The sequence below is a fragment of the Sus scrofa genome, chromosome 15 (genome assembly GCF_054392235.1).
Source record: "Sus scrofa isolate SSC_HxYL_T2T_F1_AM1 chromosome 15, Sscrofa_HxYL_maternal_Yorkshire_Landrace_v2.0, whole genome shotgun sequence".
NCBI classification, from domain to species: Eukaryota; Metazoa; Chordata; class Mammalia; order Artiodactyla; family Suidae; genus Sus; species Sus scrofa.
Window position 1 is genome coordinate 154535048 of NC_139397.1, and position 24505 is coordinate 154559552.

General features: G+C 60.1%; 2 protein-coding genes across 28 annotated transcripts in view; one reads left to right on the plus strand and one right to left on the minus strand.

Moving 5' to 3' along the window:
* THAP4 (THAP domain containing 4) overlaps window positions 1-654 on the minus strand; it is a 37680-nt gene extending 37026 nt beyond the window's left edge. For 3 of the 6 annotated variants that reach the window (XR_014830377.1, XR_014830378.1, XM_085000842.1), the window contains exon 1: window positions 63-215. Coding sequence is in view for 3 of the 6 variants with exons in the window: in XM_085000842.1 (XP_084856968.1) it covers window positions 63-139 (77 nt within the window). In the remaining 3 variants the exon portion in view is untranslated. Of the gene's footprint in view, window positions 1-62 lie in introns of all 6 variants that reach the window. The other 3 variants (XR_014830376.1, XM_085000841.1, XM_021076412.2) reach the window with 1 other exon arrangement.
* A 120-nt stretch (window positions 655-774) lies between these two features.
* Window positions 775-23165, plus strand: ATG4B (autophagy related 4B cysteine peptidase). 22 transcript variants are annotated; one of them, XR_014828775.1, is made up of 15 exons: window positions 775-810; window positions 8353-8454; window positions 8578-8649; window positions 9968-10066; window positions 10698-10799; window positions 11228-11300; window positions 13489-13568; window positions 13942-14586; window positions 18766-19248; window positions 19629-19707; window positions 19839-19984; window positions 20842-20898; window positions 21212-21305; window positions 22066-22612; window positions 23029-23165. XR_014828775.1 is itself a non-coding variant. In NM_001190283.1 (13 exon segments), coding segments are annotated over 13 exon segments (1182 nt in total). In that variant the 5' UTR covers window positions 787-800; the 3' UTR covers window positions 22140-22161.
* Window positions 23166-24505: the final 1340 nt, after the last annotated feature.

The following is a 24505-nucleotide window of genomic DNA, read 5'->3' on the forward strand; positions in this document are numbered from 1 at the left end:
GGGGGCGTGGCCCGCGGGCCGCGCGGGCGGCGGGCAGGCGGCGGCGGGCGGGGCCCGGTTACCTGTGGAAGGAGACGGCGCGCTTCTCCCCCTTGCCCTGCCGGTTGGAGCAGTTCGCGGCCGCGCAGCAGATCACCATCTCGGGCCTCGGGCCGCCGCGCCGCCGCTAGACTCCGGCCCTCGCCTCGCCGCGCCGAGCCCCGAGCGGGACCGCCCCGAGGGGAGGGCGCGCGGCGACACGGCTGCGGGACGTGGGAGCCGGCCCCGCGGCTCCCGCCGTACGGCAAGATGGCGGCGCCCGGCCGCCCGTTGCCCCGCAGCCCAGCCCGGCGCTCGGTGCCCCCGGGGTCCCTGGCACTCTGCGGCGCGCAACCCACGGCTCGCCGCGTCGGTGGTGGGGGCGGGCGTCCCGGGCCGGAGGCGCCTTGCAGTGACATGACGCGCGGGGCGCATCCGTACGGCAAGATGGCCGCGCTGGCGGGCCGGCACGGACAACGGGCTCACACGACCGTCCCGGGGCCCTGGTGCTCGCCCGCGTCTGTTTCCGCTTCCCCGACGGGTGGCTGCTGGGGTCCTGGGAGGCACGACGCAGGCCTCCCGGGAGTGGAGCGCGCGGGCCCCGGACTCCGTGCTGGGTCCGCCGTACGCCAAGATGGCGGCGGCGCACTTCCGTCGCGTATTTCCGGCCCCGCCCACGCCCGCGCCTGCTCGGCCCGGATTGGCCCCGGTGGCGGCCCGTCGCGTCGCGCTGCGGAACCGTCGGAGCGACGCCGCGCTCAGTCGGCAGCCCTAGAGGGAAGATGGACGCAGGTGAGGGCTCGGCCCGGCGCGGGAGGAACCCGGGCGGTGCTCGCCGGACCCCTCGTAGCTGGGGACTCGTCCGAGGCCTCTCCCGGCGCGGCCTGGCCGCGGGGCGGAGCGGGGCCGCGGGGCGGAGCGGGAGCGGGCGGCGTCCGTGGGAGGCCGGCGCGGGTCTGACAGCCAGTATTTGCGCGTCTCGCGCTTTTAAGGGCCGCCCGCTGCGCGCAGGCGGCAGGTCCCCCGGGCTTGAGGCCGGCTCCGACGACCCGGGGGCAGCTTGGTGGCCGGGACGGGAGGAGGGGCACCAGACGGTGCCGAGGCTCGGCGTAGCCGGTCCGAAAGGGCGGTGGGAGGATGCTTTTGTGTCCCCCGCGAGGAGTTGAGGAAACTAACTCTTGTAAAGTTATGCGGGCAGACTGGAGGCGAGCGGTGTACTCCAGCACGCCAAGGACACGCATTTTTTTTTTTTTTTAATTCAGTAACCCGTAGGTGATCCAAGCTGTTTCTCTTTTGTGATTGAATAGGCAGGCTGGATCCATCTCGTCATCCCTTAACTTCCCGGGATCCTCATACAAAGAGCGGGGACCAGGGTGGGCAAGTGTGTGTATAGAAAGTGTACAAGTGTATGTACCTGTATATGTGCTCTTTTGGTCTGTTCCATCATGCTGCTGCTCCCGAGCAGACAGCTGCTTAATTTTTGTTGGCACTGTAATTTGGATCTTTGTCCAGTAGCCTTGAGACCATACTTACACTGTGAAAGGCCCTCTTTTTCACCCCACAGCAGAGGTAGTTCTTTCATACTTTGTAAGGAGTGATTTGCCTTCAGGTATCTTCTCATCTGTAAATACTTCTGCTGCTTTAATTTTACCCTTCATCCTGGATGGCATTGTTTTTGCTTCATTTTTCTTTTTCTGGCAGCTGCAATGTAAGTTTATTGACCTCTCAGTTTGAAAACTGGAAGCTGTAGTAGGGACCTGTATGGCCAATACTTTGACAATTTGTGGCATCTTGTCCCTTAAGTGTGTTGGATAGCAGAAAGAAATGGTAGCCCCGGCTCCTGGAAGGTGATGTATTGTGCAGTTGTTTAAAACAGATGAAAGAGTTCCCGTCGTCAGGCAGCGGAAACGAATCCAACTAGGAACCATTAGGTTACGCGTTCGATCGATCCCTGGCCTTGCTTGGTGGGTTAAGGATCTGGCATTGCCGTGAGCTGTGGTGTAGGTTGCAGACATGGCTCGGATCTCAAGTTGCTGTGGCTGTGGTGTAGGCCAGCAGCTACGGCTCCGATTAGACTCCTAGGCTGGGAACCTCCATATGCCGAGGGTGCGGCCCTAAAGAGACAAAAGGCAAAAAAAAAAAAAAAAAAAAGATAAAGAGTTTGGCAGAGGTGGGGGAAGGAATAGAATTATGTATTTTTTTAGGTTGCTACCATTTTAGTGCCCAGGACCATTCATTCGAGAGACTTGGCTAAGGTAGAACGCACAGTGTAAAGTTGGTTATGTTACCTTAAACGTGAAATTCTCGTGTTAAAATTGGGAGTAGCCACGTGATGATACTCTGTCGGGGCACTGATCACTGCTTCAAAGCAGAAAAGTGTTTGAAGGCCTTTGCTGATGCTAATAAAATGTGTGTGACATTTGCAGGGTGTTGTCAAGAGTTTTTTTGATGTGCTGTGCCCTTTGGGGTGACTCATGGCCCAGCCGCCCTGATCCCTGAGTCCTAGAGGCTCTGCCTTCTTCACCAAATGTTAGGAAGTTCCTGGTGATTTTCATGGTCATTCGTTCAATAACTACATTTATTATTCAGTGCAGGCTTGTGTCTGGCATCGTTCTGACCCGGGGCTAGGGATGTGAACAAAATGGATACAAACCATGTCCTGGGGGAGGTGCCGTTGTGGCTCAGGGGTAAGGAACCTGACTAGGATCCATGAGGGCGTGGACTCTATCCCTGGCCTCACTCGGTTAAGGATCCGATGTTGCTGTGGCTGTGGTGTAGGCCGGCAGCTGCAGCTCCCATTCGACCCCTAGTCTGGGCACCTCCATATGCCACAGGTGCGGCCTTTAAAAAAAAAAGCAAAAACAAAACAAAAAACTTTGTCTTGGCTGACACACTGAACATGACACCCATGGTGTGTTTGGTGGGAGAGTGATGTGGGCAAAGCAGGAGGGGTTGGAGTTGCCAGGATGGCCAGGAAAAGTCTCAGCACAGAGATGAGTGGAACAAGACTCAAAAACAGTGCGGGTGGCCTGTTCCCAGAGCAGCCAGTGGCCACTGTGGCCAGGAGGAGACCCTGAAGGCACAGCAGCAACGTGGCCCAATCGTGGGCCTTGTTGCCTCTTGCTGAGGGCATCTGAATGAGACGGGTGCTTCCGGAGGTTTTGAGAGGAGGAAGGACCTGGCCAGCAGGCTTACTCTGGCTGCTTTACTGAGGCTACAACTGCAGAGGGGCAGCAAATGGTGAGGCCGGGAGACCAGTAAGGAGGCTGTACAGTGCTCCAGGCATGACTCCTCCAAGGCCCAGGTCAGCGTGGGGATGAATTCTGGGTGTGTTTGAAGGTGGAGACAATAGGACCATACAGATAGGAAGTGTTGAGGGCTGGGGGTGGATAGGGACGAGTTTGAGGTGGTGCCAAGGTTCATGGCTTGAGCCGAGAAGCTCAGACCGGGAGGCTTGGAGAGTCTGCTTGGTGGGGAGCTGTTGGGAGTTTGGTCTTGCACGTGGTGACTGTGAGGTCCCAGTTAGACGTCCCTGTTGTGTTGTCCAGGGCGCCTTTGAGTCTGCAGGCCTGGCCGAGGAAGCGCCTGGACCACAGGTAGAGGAGTGCGAGGGCCACTCCGAGTCAGGTCACTGAGGGTCTGAGTGGGGGGAGAAGAGAGCCGGGCTGGGGCCGGCGTGTAGAGGTTGGAAGGCCTTAGGCTGCCTCCCAGACACTGTCCCTCAGAACATGCTGCGGTTGACACTCAGGCACACTCTGCTCCCCGGGGACAGAACGAGTGTCTTGTCCTGGGTCACCAGTGTTTTACAGTGTGTCTGGCTCGTGGTTGATCATGGAAGAAGCAGAACTTGAATAGTGATGACTTAGGCATTTCTGAGTTGTAGGATTTGTGTTGCATGGAAATCCGGTCTCTGGTGTAATGTGTACCCACGGTAGGGGCAGCTCACTGCCGGGCAGTGGGGTTCTGGGGGCCTTCTTTCCAGTGTGTTCACCACAGCAGTGTGTTCTGCTGTCCTGATGCTGCTCAAGGGCCGGCTCTTCTTCCCTTTCCCTCTCCTTCTTCTCTTCCTTTTTTCCACTGAGAACTGAGCCACCAGCATCTTCACATAAACTTGTTGGGTTTTGAAAAAAACGGCTTGCGGACCTGCTACCTATGTTTAAACATAAGCGTTTTCTGAGGAAGGGAAGATTCTTCCTTTTGATTTTACTTATAAAGTATATATACGTGTAGACATTTATAAAGTGTAATCTCAGAAAATAGGAGCATTTTAAGGAAGGATGTTTGAAGTGTGGCACATTACAGTAAGCTCTAGAAGAAACGTAACACTGCTTATTTTCTGCAGTTCTCTCTGGTTGAGTTATATATTTTTTTTCTTTCCTTTTCTTTTTTGTTTTTGAGGGTCACACTCATGGCATGTGGAGGTTCCCAGGCTAGGGGTTGAATGGGAGCTACACTTGTCAGCCTACACCACAGCCACAGCAACATCAGATCTGAGCCATGTCTGTGACCTAGCTCATGGCAACGCCAGATCCTTAACCCAATGAGCGAGACCAGGGATTGAACCCGCAACCTCATGGTTCCTAGTTGGATTTGTTTCCTCTGCACCACAACGGGAACTCCTTCTCTGGTTGAGTTATGGTGTTATTGAGACTAAGTTATCTGATGACGTTTGTTGAGTACAGCTCACCATTTTTCTGTCATCTTAATAACATTAAATTGAGACATTTTGTAAAAAGGAATTGCCAGCAGTTCCCGTCATGGCACAGTGGTTAATGAATCCGACTAGAAACCATGAGGTTGCAGGTTCGATCCCTGGCCTTCCTCGGTGGGTTAAGGATCCCGTGTTGCTGTGGCTGTGGCGTAGGCCGGCAGCTGTAGCTCCGATTTGAGCCGCAGTCTGGGAACCTCTATATGCCACGGGCGCGGCCCTGGAGAAGACAAAAAAAACAAAAAGGGTGAAAAGGAATTGCCATGCTGTTAAAGGGCCTTCTGCTTCCTCTTCTGGGTGTGACCAGGGACGTCATAGGGAGCAAGACGTGGAAAATCAAGCGTCTAGAACCCGGGTGACCAGATGGGAAAGGCACTTCTAAAAGGTGGACAGTGCTGTCTGTCCTGCTTCTCCTGTCTGTTGTCTTATTTCAAATTAAAATCATTACCTGGGGGTCTAAGGACTGGCGTTCTTTGGGAGTTTGGAGTCCTTTTAACCCAGGAGGTGTGTAAACTTCAGAAACGAAATGCCAGCAGATGTGAATTGGAGCTGGTCACTCCGAGGACGGGGTCAGCAAAGGATCCTCAGAGGGGGTCTCCTCAGCCTCATGAACCTTAGTGGTTGTGAACCTGGTTTGGGGGGTTTTAATTTTTATTTTAATTTTTTATTATTCATGTATTTTTTGGCTGCACTCGCAGCCTGCAGAAGTTCCCAGGCCAGGGACCAGACCCGAGCCACAGCAGTGACAGCGTGGATCCTCAGCGCCTGGGTCCCTGTCGCCCAGCCGGCCAGGGCTTCTCTGGTCTGAGCACAGTGGTCACGGGGACGGCAGGCGCGGGCTGCGCGGGGCCGTCTTCCCTTCCTCCCGGCCGTCAGCGCTGAGAGCCAGGGGCCGGGCCGGCCCCCACCCCGGGCCCGGAGATGGGGCCCCCACCCCGGGCCCGGAGACGGGCCTGTCCTTGGGGCTTGGCGTGAGGAGAGTCAGTTCCCAGTTGTCTCCGCCAGGTAGCTCCTGCATTGGGTCCTCCCCAGGTCACACCTCCCTGGGTGCTGCACTTGCCTGGTTCTACAGTGTGGGGTCTGTGTCTTCTGCGCTGTGCGTCCTGCTGTTACCCGTTTCACCGGCCCCGAAACGTGCTGACTGTCACCACCCAGTAAGGATCCAGGTTGTTCACATTATTGACGTGTTTCTTCCTCCCGAGGGACCCCCTGCCTCATTGGGGGGCGTGACTGGGCGGGTCCAGACCCCTGGCTCCCGGCAGGGACAGGGAGCAGGGTGCCATCCCAGGACGGGCCTCTGGAGGTGTGCGGGCGCTGCTTCCTGCTGGCTCCATCCCCTTGGGCGCCTTGCCCAGTAAAGAGTCTGCGGCTGCACGAGACGGGCACTGCTCTAACTTAGTAGTGCCTGTGGCTGCCTTCCCTCCGAAGCTGGCTTTGCTGCCTGGAAAGCTTGCTCGTTAACCTGGGAAATGGCCTGCCTTCCGCTTGGCCTTCAGGAGGGCCGCGCTCCTCTTCTGTCCTCGTTGGCTTGTCTCCATCGTCACTGTCCTGTCCTGCGCAGAGTCCTGAGGCAGCACAGGGCCTGCGGGCTCAGCCTTCCAGCGTTTAGAAGGCGTGTTTGCCTTCAGTGAGGAGCTGTGGCCTTAGAGGGTCTCAGTCCAGGGGGATGCACATTGTTGTCGGTTGAAATCAGACAGTCCTGCTTACATGCTTTTCTTGGGGAGTGAGCTCTGTGGGTGTGCGTGTAAATGCTGGTTTAGGCCTCGAGGGCAGTGCTTTCTGAAGAGGTGGTGGCTTTGGAGAGGTGGCGCCAGCACAGGATGCTCAGCTCCTTGAAAAGATAGAAGCTCGATTCATCCCAGCTCTGTTTTTATAATCACGTGCGGAGAAGAGCAATCTTATGTCGAGAGGGGAGAGGGAAGTTTTGGTGTTAAATCACTCCCCCCCCCCCCCACCCCAAGACAGCTTGGGAGTCAGCTGGGTGTGGAAATCCGGACAAGGCAGACAGGGTCCCTGCCTCACACCCAGGCACTCCGGGGGCTCAGGACAACTCTGACCCTTAGGGCTTCAGTGGGGAAGAAGGGAGAGCTGGCTCAGGGTTCCCAGCAGCTCGACTCGCTAAGTGGCAGCCTCGGGCCTCTGCTGCAGTGGGCCTGTTAGTGCAGTGAGCGCTGCTTTCCCGGCGCTGCAGCTGGGAATTTGCTGTGCATCCAGTTAGGCCTTTTGGACGCCGTGGAACTGCTCGCCTTTGAGCTGCCGTCTTGCGTTCTTGACATTGGTGACCCCGGCTGACCCGGAGCCCTCTGTCTGCAGCGTCCTGGTGAGCACCTTGGGGGAGGGTCTCAGGGGCACAAGCTGTGCTGCAAAGGACATCCTGTTATGTGTCCCTTACTTTAGGTGGGGGCTTTCCACACCCAGAGGTCAGGGTCCAAGCTGGGGTTTGAGCCCCGGGCTTGTGAAGAGCCAGCCCCCTCCCAGGGGTTGTATGGGAACCCCCAGGCGCACCTCGGGCTCTGGAGCAAGTGCTGGCAGCAGAATGCTGGGCCTTTTGCCGTTGGGCGGAGAAGAATGAGGCGCGCCACGGGCGGGGTGATCCCATCACAGGTCGGCACTTAGACTTCTGCAGAGAGAGACCTTGTTGGGCGCGAGGCTGTGAATGGTTCGTACATCGTGTCGCCTTTGGGGTTTTAAAGTAAGGAGCATATGCTGTTTTTACTTTTTTGTGTGCCATGTGATACGGTAGGGTTATTGTTGAAACGTAAACTCAGATGTGGGAGAAACTCATGATATTTTTGATTTTCCCAAGAGTTGAGTGGAATTGCAGGTGAGGGGCTGGGGCGCTGTGGAAGCTGGAGAGGTGGAGTCCCTGGAACACAGCATGTGCCCCTGGCCTCGCCGGCGGCAGCTGTGCTCTGGCGTGTGGGGCCTGTTGTGGGGGGGTAGGGGGGTTCCTCTGCTGTGGCCCCTCCCTCCAGCTTCTTGGTGGAAGCAACACGAGAAGATGGTGCTTGAGTCCTGGCGGGCCCGGGAGCTGGCCGTGGCCCTCGGGATGCAGCCCTTGATCTCCAGTTCTCAGTCCCTGGGGACTTTGCACTGCAGTTTGTCGTCCCCCCCCCCCCCCCCCCGTTTCTGGAGGTCCATGTGCCACCCAGGAGTAGCACCCTGCCCCTCTGCAGCTCACCACTCCTAACCAAGAAATGGGGGTGAGCTGGAACCCCCACTGTCCGGTGTTCCTGGGCCCTGAAGCATCCGGCTCTAGCACGGCGGCTGTGAGACCTTGTGTGGCCTCCTTGTCCCAAGATAAAGCTGGCGGGTTCCTCTCTCTCTGCCCTTCAGGTTTTAGTCTGACACGGTTAAAGGTGTCTTTTTGTTCTCCTCTCTGTCCCCTGGGCCTGGCCCCCAGCTGGGCTCTCAGCCTCGGGTCTGCAGATACTCTGGCTTCGACCCTGAAGGGGCACAGGAAGCTGGTGCAGAGTTGCTGCTGCCCAGCCCGAGTCTGGTGTTGCGAGTGTCGTGTTGAGGCGGCTCTGAGATGCAGAATGCCCTGGGGGGGCCTTTGTGCAGAGATGCTGGCAGCGCTCTGTGGCGTGGGCAGGTGAAGTTACAGGCCTGTCATTGGTCCACAGCTACTCTGACCTACGACACCCTCCGATTTGCCGAGTTTGAAGACTTCCCCGAGACCTCGGAACCTGTTTGGATCCTGGGCAGAAAGTACAGCATCTTCACAGGTAGCGACCCTGCACGTGGCCGCAGCGAGGCTGGGTGGTGATGGATCACCTCCTCGCTGTCACGTGGTCCCTCAAGACTTAGGGCTGCGTGTGCCCTTGTTTGTTCTTTCGTGTGCCCTCCAGAAAAGGACGAGATCTTGGCTGATGTGGCGTCAAGACTGTGGTTTACGTACAGGAAGAACTTCCCGGCCATTGGTGAGTAGCGTCGTTACAGCGAGGAAGGCTCAGGCTGTAGTTTTCACTCAGCGGGTCAGGCCCCGGCACTTGGTTTGGCCCTCAAGAAACCCTAGTTAAGTCGGCCAGCTGATGGCAGCTGCTGGGGGCCTCATGGCTCGGAGCCAGCATTGTCCCTGGCTCGAGGACTTCCACATGCCTAAGGTGCAGCCAGAAACCACAACACCAGGTGGGGGTCTGGGCCCTGGTTGTGGCAGAGCTGGAGGCCCCATCCCGGCTCCCGAGTTGCACTGAGGGCGGTGCTTTTTCTGACTCTGAGCGGCAGCTTATTGGGGGCCTAAGAGGAGGAGCTGCAGGAGGTCGCCGTGTCCCGAGGTGCCGACCCGGGCAAGGCTGCTGGGCACACTTGCACTGCGGGCCATCGCTCTGTATCTTTGTCTTGCCCTTAGTCCAGGGGCTGGAGGGCAGGATGGCAGGGAGGCGCATCCCCTTGAAGTGGCTCTCCCTGCTGTATCCAGGCAGGGCATGGCGGGGACCGGCTCTGGGCCTGACCTCTGCTAGTTGGAGGACTCAGGACCAAGAGAGGTGGCCCCTCCTTGGTGGCTGGTTCGGCCTCTCCTGGAAGTGGTTCTGTCTGTCGCCAGCACGCGACGTTCGGGAACACAAAGGCAGGGATGTGGTCCCTGTCACCGGGGTTGGCATTGGGGGGTGGGGCTTGTCGGGCTGCTTGTGGAACAGGCAGGTGGCTTGGCCAGCGGGGCAGGCTGTGCGGTGCCGGAAGGTCAGATTCTGAGCTGCGGGAGGTGGACGAGCCGGAGGGCAGCGCTCTGTGGGTCCCTGTTTTATCCCAGGCCCCGTGGAGACGGCCGTGTGAGGGCCCTTTCTGCAATCAGCTCTGCGGGCTTCCCTGGTCCCACTGCTGCCCAGGGGCAGCGCGGCTGGAGCCCTGGCCACCGCGGCTGGAGCCCTGGCCACCGGGGAGGGGGGCTGGCCTCGGGTCTTCCTGGGCGCGGCCTGGGGGCTGGAGGTGCTGGCATTTCTGCGCTTACTCGACCTGGCATTTTCTGCCGTAAGAGGCTGAGCATCTTTTCATGTGTCCGGACATTCGCATCCCTGTGCCCCGTTCACAGAAGTGGCTCGTTTTGTGGGGTTGGGCAGTTCGCCTCCCTGCAGACGCAGCTGGGGGTGTGTGGGTTCCAATGGTGTGTGTTGCCTGGGACGGAGGTGACGCCTGCAGTGTGGCACTGCCTCTGGCATGTCCCTTGATGCCTCCTCCTGGCTGGCTCCTGGCCTTGGTTGGCCTTGGTCTGACACCGAGGGCCTCTCTCTATCACGACAGGGGGGACGGGCCCCACCTCGGACACAGGCTGGGGCTGCATGCTGCGCTGTGGCCAGATGATCTTCGCCCAGGCTCTGCTGTGCAGACACCTGGGCCGAGGTGAGTCCTTGCCGGGGACGCCCACATTCTCGGGGACAGAGAGCCAGTAGGGCGAGGGGTCAGGGAAGGTGAATCACCGTCCAGCACTTTGGGACTCAGGGCTTTCTTGAGTAAATGACCCAGCGGTTTGTATTGATTTTAAAAAGTGACTTTAAGAAGTTCCCGTTGTGGCTCAGTGGTAACGAATCTAACTTGTATCTGTGAGGATGCAGGTTCGATCCCTGGCCTTGTTCAGTGGGTTAAGAATCCAGCTTTGCCGTGAGCTGTGGTGTAGGTTGCAGATGCGGCTCGGATCCTGTGTTGCTGTGGCTGTGGTGTAGGCCGGCAGTTACAGTGCCGATTCGCCCCTTGGCCTGGGAACCTCCATGTGCTGCAGGTGCAGCCCTGAAAAAAAAAGTAACTTTAATGAAATACCAATAAATGTTTTGTCTTTTAGAAATTATTTATAAACTCCTTTCTGGGCGGATTTTTTGATGTGTTGGGGTGTGTGTGTGTTTGAAATCTTGAAGAACGTGGGGTTTTTGGAAGGGTCGCAGAAGGCATGGGTGCATCTGTCTTAAGCATCTTAGAGACGCGAAGGCTTCTTTCTTGTATCTTGGTGACACTGACCTCGCGCATCTGTCTCTGACAGGCTGGAGGTGGACGCAGTGGGAGAGGCAGCCGGACAGCTACTTCAGTGTCCTGCACGCGTTCATGGACAGGAAGGACAGCTACTACTCCATCCACCAGATAGGTGTGTGCCCAGGTGGCTGGGGTGGGCCAGGCCCGCTCAGCCCGGCCTCGCTCGCCCACGGGCTGCGCTGCTCCGCGTGGCATCTGAACGCCAGCGTGGCGGCCTTGAAGGTCGGTGCTCCCCGGGCTCTGGCGGGGGTCTGAAGGCGCCTGGGTCAGAGTCCAGCTTCTGACGTCATGGTTCATCCGCTGGCCGGAAGCGCGGGGCGGACCGAGTTGGCTGACCCAGGCCATGTGCTCAGTCCTGCTGCTCTTTGTCCGTGGGTTGGTGAGGAGGAGTCTGTCCCTCCCGGGGGCCCCTGCCCGAGGCGGGTGCTCTGTGCCGCATCCCTCTACCCCGTGCTGCCAGGACGGCTCCTGTACCAGGTGGTGGGATGGGGAGCAGGAGGGCGGCCGCACACGTGTCCCTCACGGCTCTGTTTCCTGCAGCGCAAATGGGAGTCGGCGAGGGCAAGTCTATCGGCCAGTGGTATGGGCCCAACACCGTCGCCCAGGTTCTCAAGTACGTGCCCGGCCCATCCCGCCCCTTCCCTGGCCAGCAGGGGCCTCTCCCTCCTCAGCGCCCTCAGGGTGCTCCTCGCAGCTGACCAGGCCCAGGGGCGCGGCTGGTTGCTTTCTGTTTGCTCGTTGTACCCGAGTGTAGTTGAGCCCCGTATCGTGTTCCTTGCGGGTGCACGGCAAGGTGAGTCAGTTGTGCACAGACGCTCCTGTCCTTTCTCAGATCCTTTTCCCGTCTAGGTGTCAGGCGGTCGGGTCGGTCTCGCTGGGCTGTGCAGCAGGTCCTTGTCAGCGTCTGCCTCCTGCGCCGTAGCGTGTGTGCGTTCGTCCCAGCCTCCCAATGTACCCCCCGCCCCCCGCATTTCCCCTTTGGTAACAACGTAAGTTTGTTTTCTGTGTCTGTGAGTTTGTCTCTTTTGTAAATAAGTTTACTTGTATCCTTTTTTTAGGTTCCACCTATAAGTTATATCATAGTTATCTTTCTCTGATGTCCTTCACTCGGTATGATGATCTCTAGGTCCATCCATGCTGCTGCAGATGGCATTCTTTGGTTTTTATGGCTGAGTAGTAGTCCGTCGTACACACACGTGCTAGATCTTTTATCCACTCGTCTGTCGATGGACGTTTAGGTTGTTCCCGTGCCTTGGCTGTGAACAGTGCTGCAGTGAACGTAGGGGTGCGTGTATCTATCTCCTGGGATAGGTGCCCAGGAGTGGGATTGCTGGGTCATGTGGTACTTCTACAGTCAGTTTTTCGAGGCATCTCCGTACTGCTTTCCATAGCTGCCTGTCGTACCAGTTCACAGTCCCACCAGCAGTGCAGGAGGCTCCCTTTCCTCCACAGCCTCTCCAGCATTTGCTCTTTGTAGCCTTTTGACGCTGGCCCTTCTGGCTGGTGTGAGGCGGTGGTGGTTTCGACTTGCGTTTCTCCACTGGTAGCCGCGCTGAACATCTTTTCGCAACGGCCCCGTGAGGCAGAGCTTGTGTCTGAGGAGATGCGCACCCTTGCTGTGCGTGCGTCTGGACGGCGCCTGGGTTGTGCCTCTGCTGCTTGTCTGTCCCTTCCCATCCCTTAGGGGCGAGTCCGATGGCCTGGGCGGTGGAGCCTGAGCAGGGGGGGCAGGCCGCCTTCCTGTCCCTCCTGCCCCCTCTGTCCCCGTTGCCAGTGCCCCCTCCCGTGTGGGAGCACAGTGTGCTGGGCACGGCCTTGGTTGTGGCTTCGGCCCCTGTCCATCCAGATGCTCCTCACGGTGCCCCTCAGACGTCCAAGGCCCAGGTGACCGAGCCCAAGCCCATCTCCCACCGCAGCCCGTGGGTCCTTGGGGCACAGCAGTGCCACCCTTCCCAGAGCTCAGTCCCCTCGCAGGTCATGCCAGACTCCCACGGGTGCCCAGACTCTGCCCAGTACTGCTCACCCCACGCCCCGCCCTGGTCCAGGCTGCCCCTGGCCTCCTCCTTGGCCTGCCTTCTCTCCTTTCCATCCTAGCGTCTTTCCACAGCAGCAAGGTCATCTTTGTAGAATACAGGTGGGCCTCTGTTCCTCTTCTGCTCGGAGCTGTCCTGGGGCCTCCCCACTGGCACCAGGGAGCGCTGCAGGCACGCGCCGTGCTGTCCCCTGGAGCCTCTACCCCCAGCACTCCTGGCACTTACTGTCCCATGAGATCACTTCCGTGGGACGTCAGCCTCTCCAGGGACTGCTTTGTGTCCCGGCGCTGGGGATGGTCCTGGCCCTCGGACAGCTCGAGGTGGGGGGCCAGGGGGCCTGTGCAGCCCCGCAAGGGCAGGGGGGCAGCTGCTCAGGCCTTCCCTCCAGGAGGTCCGCTCTCACCAGGGGAGCCCCTCCTTCCCATCCCGTTCCCGGAGTCCCCTCCGGGGCCCTCCCGTCCTGCTTTCGGGTGCATCTGCTCTTCTTTAAGGACCTTACTGCTGGGCACAGTTGCTCACTGCCATGGTGACTTCCAGCTGTGCCATCTGTCAACTGCTGTGGGTCCTGGGGGATAAGCTGGGGCCGCGCCTGCCTCAGAGTCCACGGAAGTGCCGGGGACCTGGCTCGCGTTCTGATGCCCACCCGCGTGCCAGCCTGATCAGGAAGGGATGCCCCCAAGCAGCTGCCATGGCAGCCTCTCCGTCCACAGCGGCGGCCGGGGGTCGGGCCTGAGGCGTGGGGCTCACCGCCGTCCTCCGTCTCCCTAGGAAGCTTGCCGCCTTCGACACCTGGAGCGCCTTGGCCGTGCACGTCGCCATGGACAACACGGTGGTGATGGAGGAGATCAGTAAGTGCCTCCAGGGGCGGCCCGTCTCCGCAGCTGCGCCACCCGGTGCCCCGCACGTGCCGTCTTGGCGTCTGCTGCACACCACTGGCGCAGGTGTGGTGGCTCAGGCCTCGGGGGGGGCACTGGTGCCCGCACAGGCAAGGCCATGGAGCGGTACCACTGCACACGGTGTGGGGTGGACAAGGACCCCCCCCCCCCCCCCGTCCTCTTTCTGGCGGGTCCCTGAAGCCCTGACGGCATCGGGCAGGTGCACAGCAGGGCTCCTGTGGCCAGCAGCCTGCAGTGAGTGGGTGTCGAATCCATGCTTTGTGTTGCGTGATGCCCCCAAGCTGACAGAACTCGTTTCATACATCATTAAATTATTGCTCAGCAGCACCTTTTCCCAGAGACGTCTCCAGAGCTGCCTCCCCTCCGCTTCCATCGACGTTCCACCCAGAGGCGGTTGCCCGGGATCCTGTTTTGCCTAAGGAAGCCCTTGAGAGCGGGCCTGGAGTGCGAGCCTGCGACTCCCTGGGGCGATGCGGCCAGAGTGCCCTTCCCTTTTCTTCATCGCGGGGACGTAGGGTGACAGCATAAAAGCTGGGTGCCAGGGTGTGACCCCTTGATGCAGAGCCCCATGGATTTCGGCGGCTATGGGCGCCCGCACGGGCTCCCAGCGCTGGGACTCCTGCCCCCTGAGCTGACTGGCTTGGGACTGCGGCTGGGAGGATGTGTTTCTTCTTTCTGTCTTTTCCATGCTCTGTTTCATGAAGTTTTTGTAAAACGTTGGAAACTTGCAGAGCATACAGCAAAGGGAGAAAAATGGTTTGATTTTCTGCTCAGAAATAACTCATGTTAACTTTTATGTGTACTTCCTTTCAGTGCTTTTTGTTTTTTAAAAAATACTTCGTGGAGTTCCCATAGCGGCTCAGAGGAAACAAACCCAGCTAGGAACCATGAGGTTACAGGTTCGATCCCTAGCCTCGCCCAGCGGGTTAAGGATCCGGCGTTGCCGTGAGCTATGGTATAGGTCACAGATGTGGCTCGGATCTGGCGTTGCTGTGGCTGTGGTGTAGGCCGGCGGCTGTAGCTCTGATTAGACCCCTAACCTGGGAACCTCCATGTGCCACGGGTGCGGCCCTAAAAAGCAAAAACAAAAACAAAACGAAATAAAAACCACTTGGCGTCATAAGCATTTTCCCGTCTGTGGAAACATTTGGCTGTTTCACCTCTGGCTACACAGCACTCTTTCTCTCTCAGCTCCTTTTCTCCTATCTTTCCTCACCCGCCTCAGGGGCTGGTCCAGGCACTTGTCCAGCCCTGGCTTTAGCCTGGAGGGCTGGTTGCCCGTTGCTGTGGCCAGGAGGGGCGAGGGGCTGCTCCTTTCCAGAACCTCCAGCCCCCTGGAGGACGTGGTGCTGACGGGGGCCTGGAGGCACCTGGACGTGGGCTCCTTCTGTTCTGGGGGTCCCGGGGCCATCGGAGGCAGTGCTGCTGGAGCTGTGACAAGACGTGAACTTGGGGGGCTTGTCTGGGGAGAGGCCCGTGGCTGTGGCCATCATGCTCCTTCCCTAAGGCAGGAGGGTGTGTGCCCATCACAGGTACAAGGGGGGGTGTCTGACGCCCAGATTTAGGATAAAGAGCTTTGCAACACGACCCACAGAGACTCTGGGGCTGCGAACGGTGCCCGAGGTCTCACATTCGGCTTGGGGAGGTGTCAGAGCCTGTCGTTAGGCTTTTGGCTTCAAGGCCCAGGAACGGCACCGAGAGCTGCAGTAAGCACAAGCCAGCAGGCTTTCTGGTCCACGTCGGAGGTGTCCACGCTCGTGGGCTTAGCGGGGAGGTGAATGGTGGACGGGCAGGGGCTTTCCTCCCTGGTTTTCTCAGCTGCTTGCGGGAACTGGCTCAGGGACAGACCCCTGCTATCAGGTCTCTCCAAAGCCCCCTGGGAGCGCCGCCTGCTCCTTGGGACACCCCCCCCCCCGCCCCGACCAGGACCAGCCGGGCCTCAGTGTCCGTAGGCTTAGTCCTGCATCAGCCCCATGGACAACAGGAGCCAGGGAGCCGGGCAGAGGTTGCAGGCGAGGAGGGCAGTCTGACCCAGTCAGGCAGGCGCGGGAGCCACGAGTGCTGAGAGCAGAAAGGGAAACCTGGGGAAGCTGAGCAAAGCGCAGGCCACTGTGGGTCCCGGTTCACGAGAGCAGGACAGGTGGACGGTGGCGGCACAGGAGGAAGCCCGCGAGCCGGAGGAAGAGCTCTGTCTGCAGGACCAAGCCCTCCGGGTTGTTGGGTGGCAAATGCGTAAATGTCCCTGGTGCCGCTTCCACAAAGATAAAGACTTTGATGGCGTCCAGTGTAGTGATAGTAGCACACGACCGTGAGGAAGGGCGGGCACACTGGCTCCAGCCACCTCCTCCTCCGGCCGTGCCTGGTGTGGCCGGAAGTGTTCGGAATTCTGCGAGGGACCGGGGTTCGTGAGGCTGGAGGTGAAGACACTGGTTGTCACTGCTGGAAAAGTAGAGAATTCAGACACGTGAACAGTGTCAAGGGGGCCTGAGACTACAATAGGGGCCCGATTCTGTAGCCAGAAACCCACCCCTGGTTAACAAGATGCTGTGTGGGACGGCACACGAGGACCCCGGCCCACGCTCGGCCAGGACAGCTCTGACCCCAGAGGGGCCATGCTTGCAAAGAGCCCCCGCGTGCGTGAGGCGAAACTGTAGTAAGTTAAGAGAGTATACGGCAGACGAGATATGGAAAAAATCAAGTTACAGGAACTCAGGTAACAGTAAGAGAGTCTTTTAAAGGGTTCATGGGACATTTATATAAACCAGTGCAGAACGGTAGGAAACAGGACAAAATCCTATTACCTAGACATTTCAAACTTGTCTTAGCTTCTGGGTCCAAAAAAGTCAAGGTTATGGATTATATACCGGAGTCTGCTGTGTACTGAACTCAGGAGAAGGCCCATACTGTTCATCCTGGTGCACAGATAATAAAAAGGGAAGACGAATGAAAGAGCAGTGCTCCCCAAGAAGTTAGGAAAACAACAGCAAAATTAACTGAAGACATTGAACAAGGATGGCGTTCAGACAGACAAATGCAGAGAACAGTGGGTTTTTTGTTGGTTTGTTTTTCTCCTTTTTTGGCCACCCTGCCCCTGCGGCAGGTGGAGTTCCTGGGCCAGGGTCAGATCCCCGCCGCTGTTGTCACCTAAGCCTTAGCTTTGGCAGCGCCGGAGCCTTAACCCACTGAGCAAGGCCAGGGATCGAACCCACATCCTCAGGAATACTAGTTGGGTTCCTAACCTGCTGAGCCACAAGGGGAACTCCTAGAGAACAATGGTTTAAAAGAAAAAATGGTAGAACAAGTACGTTCTAGACTGGCTCTTTGAAACAATAATGGGCAGGTTGCCAAAATGGAGAAATGAAAAAACCCAGAAATCTGTGTTTAGAAGTTAGAAAGTAAGAGCCAACCTGGATGTGGGATTTGCCCCCAGTTCTGCGATGCCCACCCTTCTCAGCTCAGTTCTGACACCGTCTCCAAACCTGGGGGTGGGTAGCTTCAGATCCGCGGTTAGGGCGGAGCCACAGGTCCCTCCCCCTCCCAGCTCGAGGCCCCAGTCACAAGGCCGGGTTGTCCCCTGTGCTCCTGACAGACTAGGTGGGAGGCTCCTTCGGCCCTCTCCACAGCGGTCTTGGAGGACTCGCAACACGTGGCAGCTTTAAGGCGTGTTTTCAAGGAGCGGCCAGCTGGAGGGCGCCAGGACAAGGCGTGCGGGGGGCGCCTGGTCCTTGCGGGTTCATGGAGGGCTGAGGACCAGGTCATTGGCCATCAGCGATGGAACGCAGCCTGGAGGTTGTGGGGGGGCGCTCTCCTGGCCTCCAGCCCACAGGCCACCCCGTTGACACAGCAAAAGACGCGTCTGCGGTGCTGATCACTCGGGGAGCCCGGGGTCTTAAGCCCTGTGCCGGGATGGGGAGGAAGACCGGATGCATTTCTTCTTGGGACGTCGTGGGAAGGTTAGGTGGCCCGAGCCCCTCCAGGCCCGGGCGCATCACAGCCGAGCCCTCGCAGCCGGCCTCCGCGGCCACAGGCTCTCCCACGCACCGGCTTCCTCGCCACTCCTCCCTGTGAAGCTGCACGCCTGGCGCTCTGGCGGGACAGGGTGGGTGATGGCAGCTAGTCACCCACCTTGGCAGCCTCCCTTAGTCTGGAACATTCTCCCGGCGTTTTTCCTGGTTTTTCGCCATGTTGGCATTTGTAGACAGTTGGGTAGAAGGTCCCGCACTCGGTGGACTTGTTTCTCGCGATGAGGTTCAGGTTAGACGTGACCCAGAGTGAGAGCGCCTGGTAGCCGAGTCCCCTCAGGGAGTCCAGCAAACTGCTCGGGTCCCCTTGTGCTCCGGGAGTGGCCGAGGGCGAGACGTGCTGCCTGGGGCTGAAGGGCGGTGTCTGGGGTGGCTGTCCCGGCCGGGCTGTCTCCTGGCCCTCTTCTCCTGTTTCCTTTGAAAAACCCATTTTGAGAGCCAGTGAATTCACGGGTTCGTTGTGTTTCTATCCCAGGTGTTAGCCCTCGTGGTCCCATCACCTGTCCCGAGTCTGCTGGTTCTCTGACACGCTCCTGTCGCTTCTGTGGTTTTCACGTGTCCTTCTGGCACTAAGTAGACGTGGACTCACCCTGGCCTTCCCGCCTGCGGTGGACTCACGGCTTGCCAGGGAGCCCAGTTCTTTCCATGGGAGGGCATTGAGGAACCACAGGTGGCAGCTGTGTGCTTGGAGCCCCCCGGGCCCCCGGGGCCCCTGAACCCTGTCGTTAGTCTGCTTCCTGAAGGTCCACAGTGTGCTTGGGTAGACGGAAAAGGAAGGAGAAGCGTTACAAATCCCTGATGCTGTCCTTGCTGAGCGGGACCCCGGCCCCCGGGGTCAGTGCTGCATCTCGCTCAGCTGGCGGCTCCCAGGTGCCCTTTTCCTTATTGCCTCTGAGGTGCGTCATTCTGCCCACCTGCATTATTTCACAGCAAAAACTTAAAGTTGAACACACATGAGAAATGTGTGATTTTTTTTTTCCCTGCAGGTGTCAGGATTAGTCTTTTTTGGTTTTGGTTTTGGTTTTTTTTTTTTTTTGTCTTTTGAGGGCTGCACTCACAGCATATGGAGGTTCCCAGGCTAGGGGTCTAATCGGAGCTACAGCCACCGGCCTACACCACAGCCACAGCAATGCCAGATCCAAGCCATGTCTGCGACCTACATCACAGCTCACAGCCAATGCCAGATCCTTAAGCTGCTGAGTGAGGCCAGGGATTGAACCCGCAACCTCATGATTCCCAGTTGGATTCGTTTCCACTGTGCCATGATGGGAACTCCTCCTTTCCACGTTTGATTATAGGTCAAGCACTTGCTTTTTTCTCCCCGTTTCCTGTTACGGTGTAAGTCCGTCCCCGTTTCTTTGGGGTGAACTTGCGCCTACTCTGTTCAGCCCATGAACGCGTGTCTCCCTTTCTCAGGAAGACTGTGCAGGAGCAGCCTTCCTCGCGCGGGGGCTGCAGCCTTTCCCGCAGATTCCGACCGGCACTGCAACGGCTTTCCTGCCGAGGCCGAGGTCGGCCCCAGGCCGGTGCCGTGGAGACCCCTGGTGCTGCTCATCCCGCTCCGCTTGGGGCTCACGGACATCAACGCGGCCTACACAGAGACCCTGAAGGTGGGTCTGCGTGGCCCGCTGTCCCTGCCCATCCCCCCCCACCCCGACTGCCCTGCCAACTCCTGGCCTCAACCTGGGCAGGTCTGGCTGCCCCTCCGGGGGCCGCTGTGCTCCCACCAGCGGGCCCTTCCCTGCCACCACCTCGTGGGCCCCTCTGCTCCTCCTGCGGCCCCGGGGGTCCTGCTGGCCTCCCGTCTCCGCATCCGGTCTGCGCTGTGCCGCTACCTCTTCGTGCCCCACTCTGGGTTTCTAGTCCTTGCCTGCACGAGCTGTCAGGACCCCGTCTTCACACCCCCTCCTCCCCCGGCCCCAGTTGTGCCGTCTGTTCCTGAGCCTGCGGGGTGCCCCACGAGCCCTGCAGCCCACGCCTCTCTCCGCAGCACTGTTTCATGATGCCCCAGTCGCTGGGGGTGATCGGAGGGAAGCCCAACAGCGCCCACTACTTCATCGGCTACGTCGGTGAGTCGGGGGTCGGCAGGGCCGGCGGCTGAAGCCGAGGAGGAGGGGGGCGGTCTAGGGCGGCCCCCCACCAGCACGTGGCTTTGGGTGCGGCCGCTCTGGCCCCCGCTGACCTGCTGCCACCCACCCAGGTGAGGAGCTCATCTATCTGGACCCCCACACCACGCAGCCGGCCGTGCAGGTTACTGACAGCTGCCTGATCCCGGACGAGAGCTTCCACTGCCAGCACCCGCCCCACAGGATGAGCATCGCAGAGCTTGACCCGTCCATCGCCGTGGTGCGTCCTGCCCCGCCGCCCTGGACGCGTGTGCTCACTTTAGCATCCTGGCAATGGTGTGGCATTCACGTGGCTGGGAGTCAAAGCACGCCCAGAAGGGTCGGCGGCGTTGGCCTGGGCGTGGCCCCCACCCGCACCACGTCTCCTGGGCGTCTCGGCGTCTTTGCTTTTCGGACCTAATGTGTCTGCAGGGTGGTCCCTGAGAATGAGCTTCCTTGCTCTCTGATGACTGGGCTGGAGGTTTGGGTTGTGATTTATGTAAAACTGCCTGTCAAGATGCATTGGAAAGAGGCCAAAAGCACCCAGGCCTCGTGACGCCCCTGGAGCCGTGTTAACCGAGCCCCGGCCTCAGCGAGGCATTCGGGCCCGAGAAGGGACGTCCCCAAGCCCACTGCCTGAGGGTCTCGCGTCACATTCTGAGGTGGGGGGCTGCTCTCAGGAGCCCATGCGTGAGCTTGTAAGAGTGAGGTCACATCAGAGGGCCAGCGGGGAGCACGGCCTGAACGCTGCAAGCACCATGACCTGCTGTCCTTTCCTGTCCCCGCTTCCCCGTGTCTCTTCTCTTCGCGTGGACATTGCTGCTGGCGGGCTGGGCACCCCAGCGCTCACTCACCACAGACAGTAGCCCTGCGGGGTGTCCCCTCAGCGGCGGGAGGCCGTGCCTCCTATTAGGCCACAAGCGGTGGGCCTGGAGCTGCTAGAGGGTGGGGGTCAAGGTGGAGCCTCAGACCCCCATCCCAGCCCCAGGGGCAGAGGCAGGGGTGGAGCGGTGGTGGGGGCATGGACGGCGGTCCTGGGGGCGCTTGCGGGGGGAGGTCCCGGCTCGGGTCCCTGCTCACCTCTGGTTTTTGTCCCAGGGCTTTTTCTGTCAGACTGAGGAAGACTTTAACGACTGGTGCCAGCAGGTCAGAAAGGTGGGTGGGGGTTCCCGTCGCCCTCGTAGGGCAGCAGCTGAAGGCTGGTGGGTGTCTTGGGTTTGGGGTCCCTGCTCATCTGGTCTCACCTGGTCCTTGCTTCTGATGCCGCCCTTTTGATCAGAGAGAGCGTGGGAGCCAGACCCTCCTGGGACTCAGCCTGGGACTTCCAGCCCCTGGTCTCGGGGTGGGGTGGTCAGCCTTCTGCGCGCCCCCTCCATGCTCAGGCGGGTCCCTCTGGGCCCAACGGCCCACTTCCCTGTGCGGCCCCTGGGCTCTGCGGGACCCCCTGACAGCTGTGTCTTGCTGGCAGCTATCCCTGCTCGGAGGTGCCCTGCCCATGTTTGAACTGGTGGAGCAGCAACCTTCCCACCTGGCCTGCCCAGACGTCCTCAACCTGTCCTTAGGTGAGTCCCACGCCTGGGGCCACATCTCACTGCCTGGGGAGTGTGGCCTGGGTCAGGCTTCGTCCTCCCTCTGCCTCCCCCAGGGCCCCCGTCAGTTGCTTTGAGCTGTAACGTTTCCTTGAACCCAAGACGTGGTGCCTGTGGTCACTTGCGGGGACCAGGAGCGCTGCTGAGTGTCACCCTCCTCCTGGGCACGTTCCCCCCACGAGCGCCACCTGCCAGGCTTTGCAGCGCTGCAGCCCAGGAGCCAGGCGGCTGAGGCAGGCTGTGGCTGCAGGCGGGCTCCACTGCTGAGCCCCACGGCTCAGTGGCTCTGGTCTCACTGGAGGCCACCGTGGGGAGGACGATGACAGACACTGCCTCACGGGGTCAGGGTCAGGTGCCGCCCGGGACTCAGCACAGGTGCCGAGCAGAGGCAGGTGGTCGGGACGGGTCTGGCCAGCGATGTCTGCCCTCTCCCTCTTTCTTGCTCCGCCAGCCCTCACCCGCCAAGGCCCTCGTCCTGGGCTCTGGTCGCAGGCCTGGGCCCTTCTACCAGCTTAGACCCCCAGCCCTGGAGCGGGCACCTCAGCTGGGCAGTCCTGGCACCCTCTGGCCTCCCTCCCCACCGAGGATGCCCAGACTGCTGGGTGCCAGGCAGCCCTGCTCCTGGGGGGTGGGGGGCGGAGGGGGTGCACACGGGGTCCCTGTCCTTTGGCCCGCCCGCCCATAGTGGCCCTTGCCAGGTGAGACTGGTGAGGTTCTATCTTGTTCCTTCCAGATTCTTCTGATGTGGAGCGACTGGAAAGATTCTTTGACTCAGAAGATGAAGACTTTGAAATCTTGTCCCTTTGAAAATGCGGCAGTTTGGGGACAGTCCCACTGGCCCTGCCGGGGCGCCTTCAGAGCCCAGCCCCGCCTCGGGGTGCGGCCACCACATCCCATCGGCCTGGACAGAGCCCGCGCTGCTGGAGTCTGACCGGGAGCGGGGCTGTGCACCCACGAGGGGCCGCCGGCAGAGGCTCCAGCGCAGGCCCCGGCCTCTCGCGACACGGCCAGCCCTGCGCCAGCGCGCCTCCGCCCTGCTTCCTCCTGGGCGCCAGCCTGGGTTTGCTTTGGAATTAAAGTCCTGTTTGAAGTTCTGTGACGGACATGAATTTCTGCTGGGCGAGTCCCCCGCCAGGCTCAGAAGATGCGTGGAACGCTGGCCTTGCCACGGCGAAGCCCCGGCGGGCGCCTCCTTGCTTTGGGAGGAGAGGAGCGGGGCGCCGAAGGCCAAAGATGTGCCCAAGCACGAGACGCGGGACGGCGCTGGCCTGGAGCCGCAGGTGAGGCCCATGTGCTGCTTGCTCCTCGCCCCGGCTTGCGGGCTGGGGCTCCTGCCACCCCGTCCTCAGAACCGCCTGCTGCTGGCAAGGTTTCACCCGAGGGTCGGGTGGTCTGGGGCCAGAGGGCAAAGCTGAGCTGTGTGTGGGCAGGGCCACTGCTCCCACTCGGTGCTTCTTGGCACCGGGAACACAGCCCCCACGCAGGCTCGCATAAAGGGAAGCATAGACCGGGCTCCGGGGAGGTGGTGGCCTTCCCTGTAGAGGGACCGCAGCCCCCCGGGGCTGCCCACAGAAGTTACTTCCCCCGGCTCTGCCCGCCCCTCGTCCCTCGGGGAGTTGGGTCAGGGAGGTGGCCTGGGACACTTTCATTCCTTCCGCTGCGCCACCGCCGCTGGTGGGGCGGGGTCTCACTGCAGCTCCTGCTGGTGCAAGTGGGTGACGTGGACCAGAGGGCTGTCTCGTGTGTTGGAAGCGGCTCGCTGAAGAGCGTTCGTCCTTAGTCGTGTAGTTTGCGATTCTTAACGGCAAATAACAAGTTTCAATAGAAAACAAAGTCAGTCTGTGTCTGATTGTTCCCGGAGCTGTGGTTGGACGTGGGAGGAACAGAGCAAGTGTTTCCTCGACTTGTGGACGGTCTGAGGAGGGACTCGGCAAGCGGGGCCCGTCCTCCTCAGACCTGGCTTGGAACTTGATTTTACGGAGACCTGTAGCTCCCTTTCCTCAGCCTCGGTCGGGGGCCGCCCACCCTGCCCAGGAAGCCCTGATGACCCACTCGGCTCCCCGCTTCCTCTCTCTGCCAGCCCAACCCTCCAGGTTGGGTGCAAGGGGGCCAAAGCCAGGAAGACCGGGTACGGCAGCCCGGAGCCGCAGTGGTGGCCTCTAGAAACAGCCATCTCGGCTTCTTGAGCTCTGACGAACCCCAAATGGTGGCTTGAGACAGCAGGCTGACCCTCTCGGGACCTTGGAGGGCAAAGGTCAGCGCAGCTGTCCCCCTGGAGGGCTCACCTTTCTCTGCCCCAGAGGCGTGTGCATCCTCTGGCTCAGCCAGCACCCGTCCCTGCTGACCAGGCCCCTCCCACCCCGTCGAGGGTGATCTGCTTCCCTGTCCCTTCTGCCAGCAGGCACCCTCTTCGCAGGGTCCAGAATCAGGACCAGGGGGTCTTTGGGGGCCGTTATTCTACTGGTCAGTGCCCAGCGGGCTTGATGGGGAGGCCAGTGGGTCCAGGCACAGAGAAAGTGTTCCCCAGGCCATTCCTGCTGCCACAGTGCTGGCTGGACGCTCAAAAACACGCTGGGTTCACTGAAGGAAGTTTAAGTGGCCTTAACCTTGAGGCCTCCTGGACCGTTTCTGCCTCCGCCCCGTCCAGCTGCTGTCACCTGGGGGCCCCGTGTGGCTCTCCCTTGCTCCCCAGTTCAAGTGGCCCCTGACCTGGGCCACGGCAAGCTTACGTCCAGTCCCGGCTCCAGCCTCTGGCCTGGGCCCGGCCGGCTGGCTCCCGTCACCCACAGGGGCGTGACAGCGCCAAGCAGAGGCTCGCTCGCCTGGCTGCCCGCAGCCACCCTGATGCCCTCCAGACCCTGTCTGGTTCTGTTTGCCTCCTGCAGCCATGGCCCTGCTTGTGGGAGAAACCAAAAGGCAGGTTGATGGGCGGGTGCCCGGGACTCGGGGTGCAAGCGGTTGACTCCACGACACCTGCCGCGAGGTCTCTGGGTGGGAGCCAGGCCCTCTTGGGGAGGGGCCGGGGCCGGGGCCGGGGCCGAGCTGCAGTGAGTCCTGTGAATTGACCCTCTTGTCCCTGTCCAAGCACACAGCCACCAGCTCTCCCCGCCCCCCACCGCTGCTTCCCTCTGTCCTTCCTCAAGGCCCAGCTGCGCCCGCCTGCTACCTGTGGA

Bases quoted from the DNA above. Each gene is read 5' to 3' on its own strand.
- ATG4B (XM_084998091.1), top strand. The intron at 8,455-8,577 runs GTAGCGACCCTG...TGTGCCCTCCAG, and splicing joins AAAGTACAGCATCTTCACAG to AAAAGGACGAGATCTTGGCT. The intron at 10,067-10,697 runs GTGAGTCCTTGC...TGTCTCTGACAG, and splicing joins GTGCAGACACCTGGGCCGAG to GCTGGAGGTGGACGCAGTGG.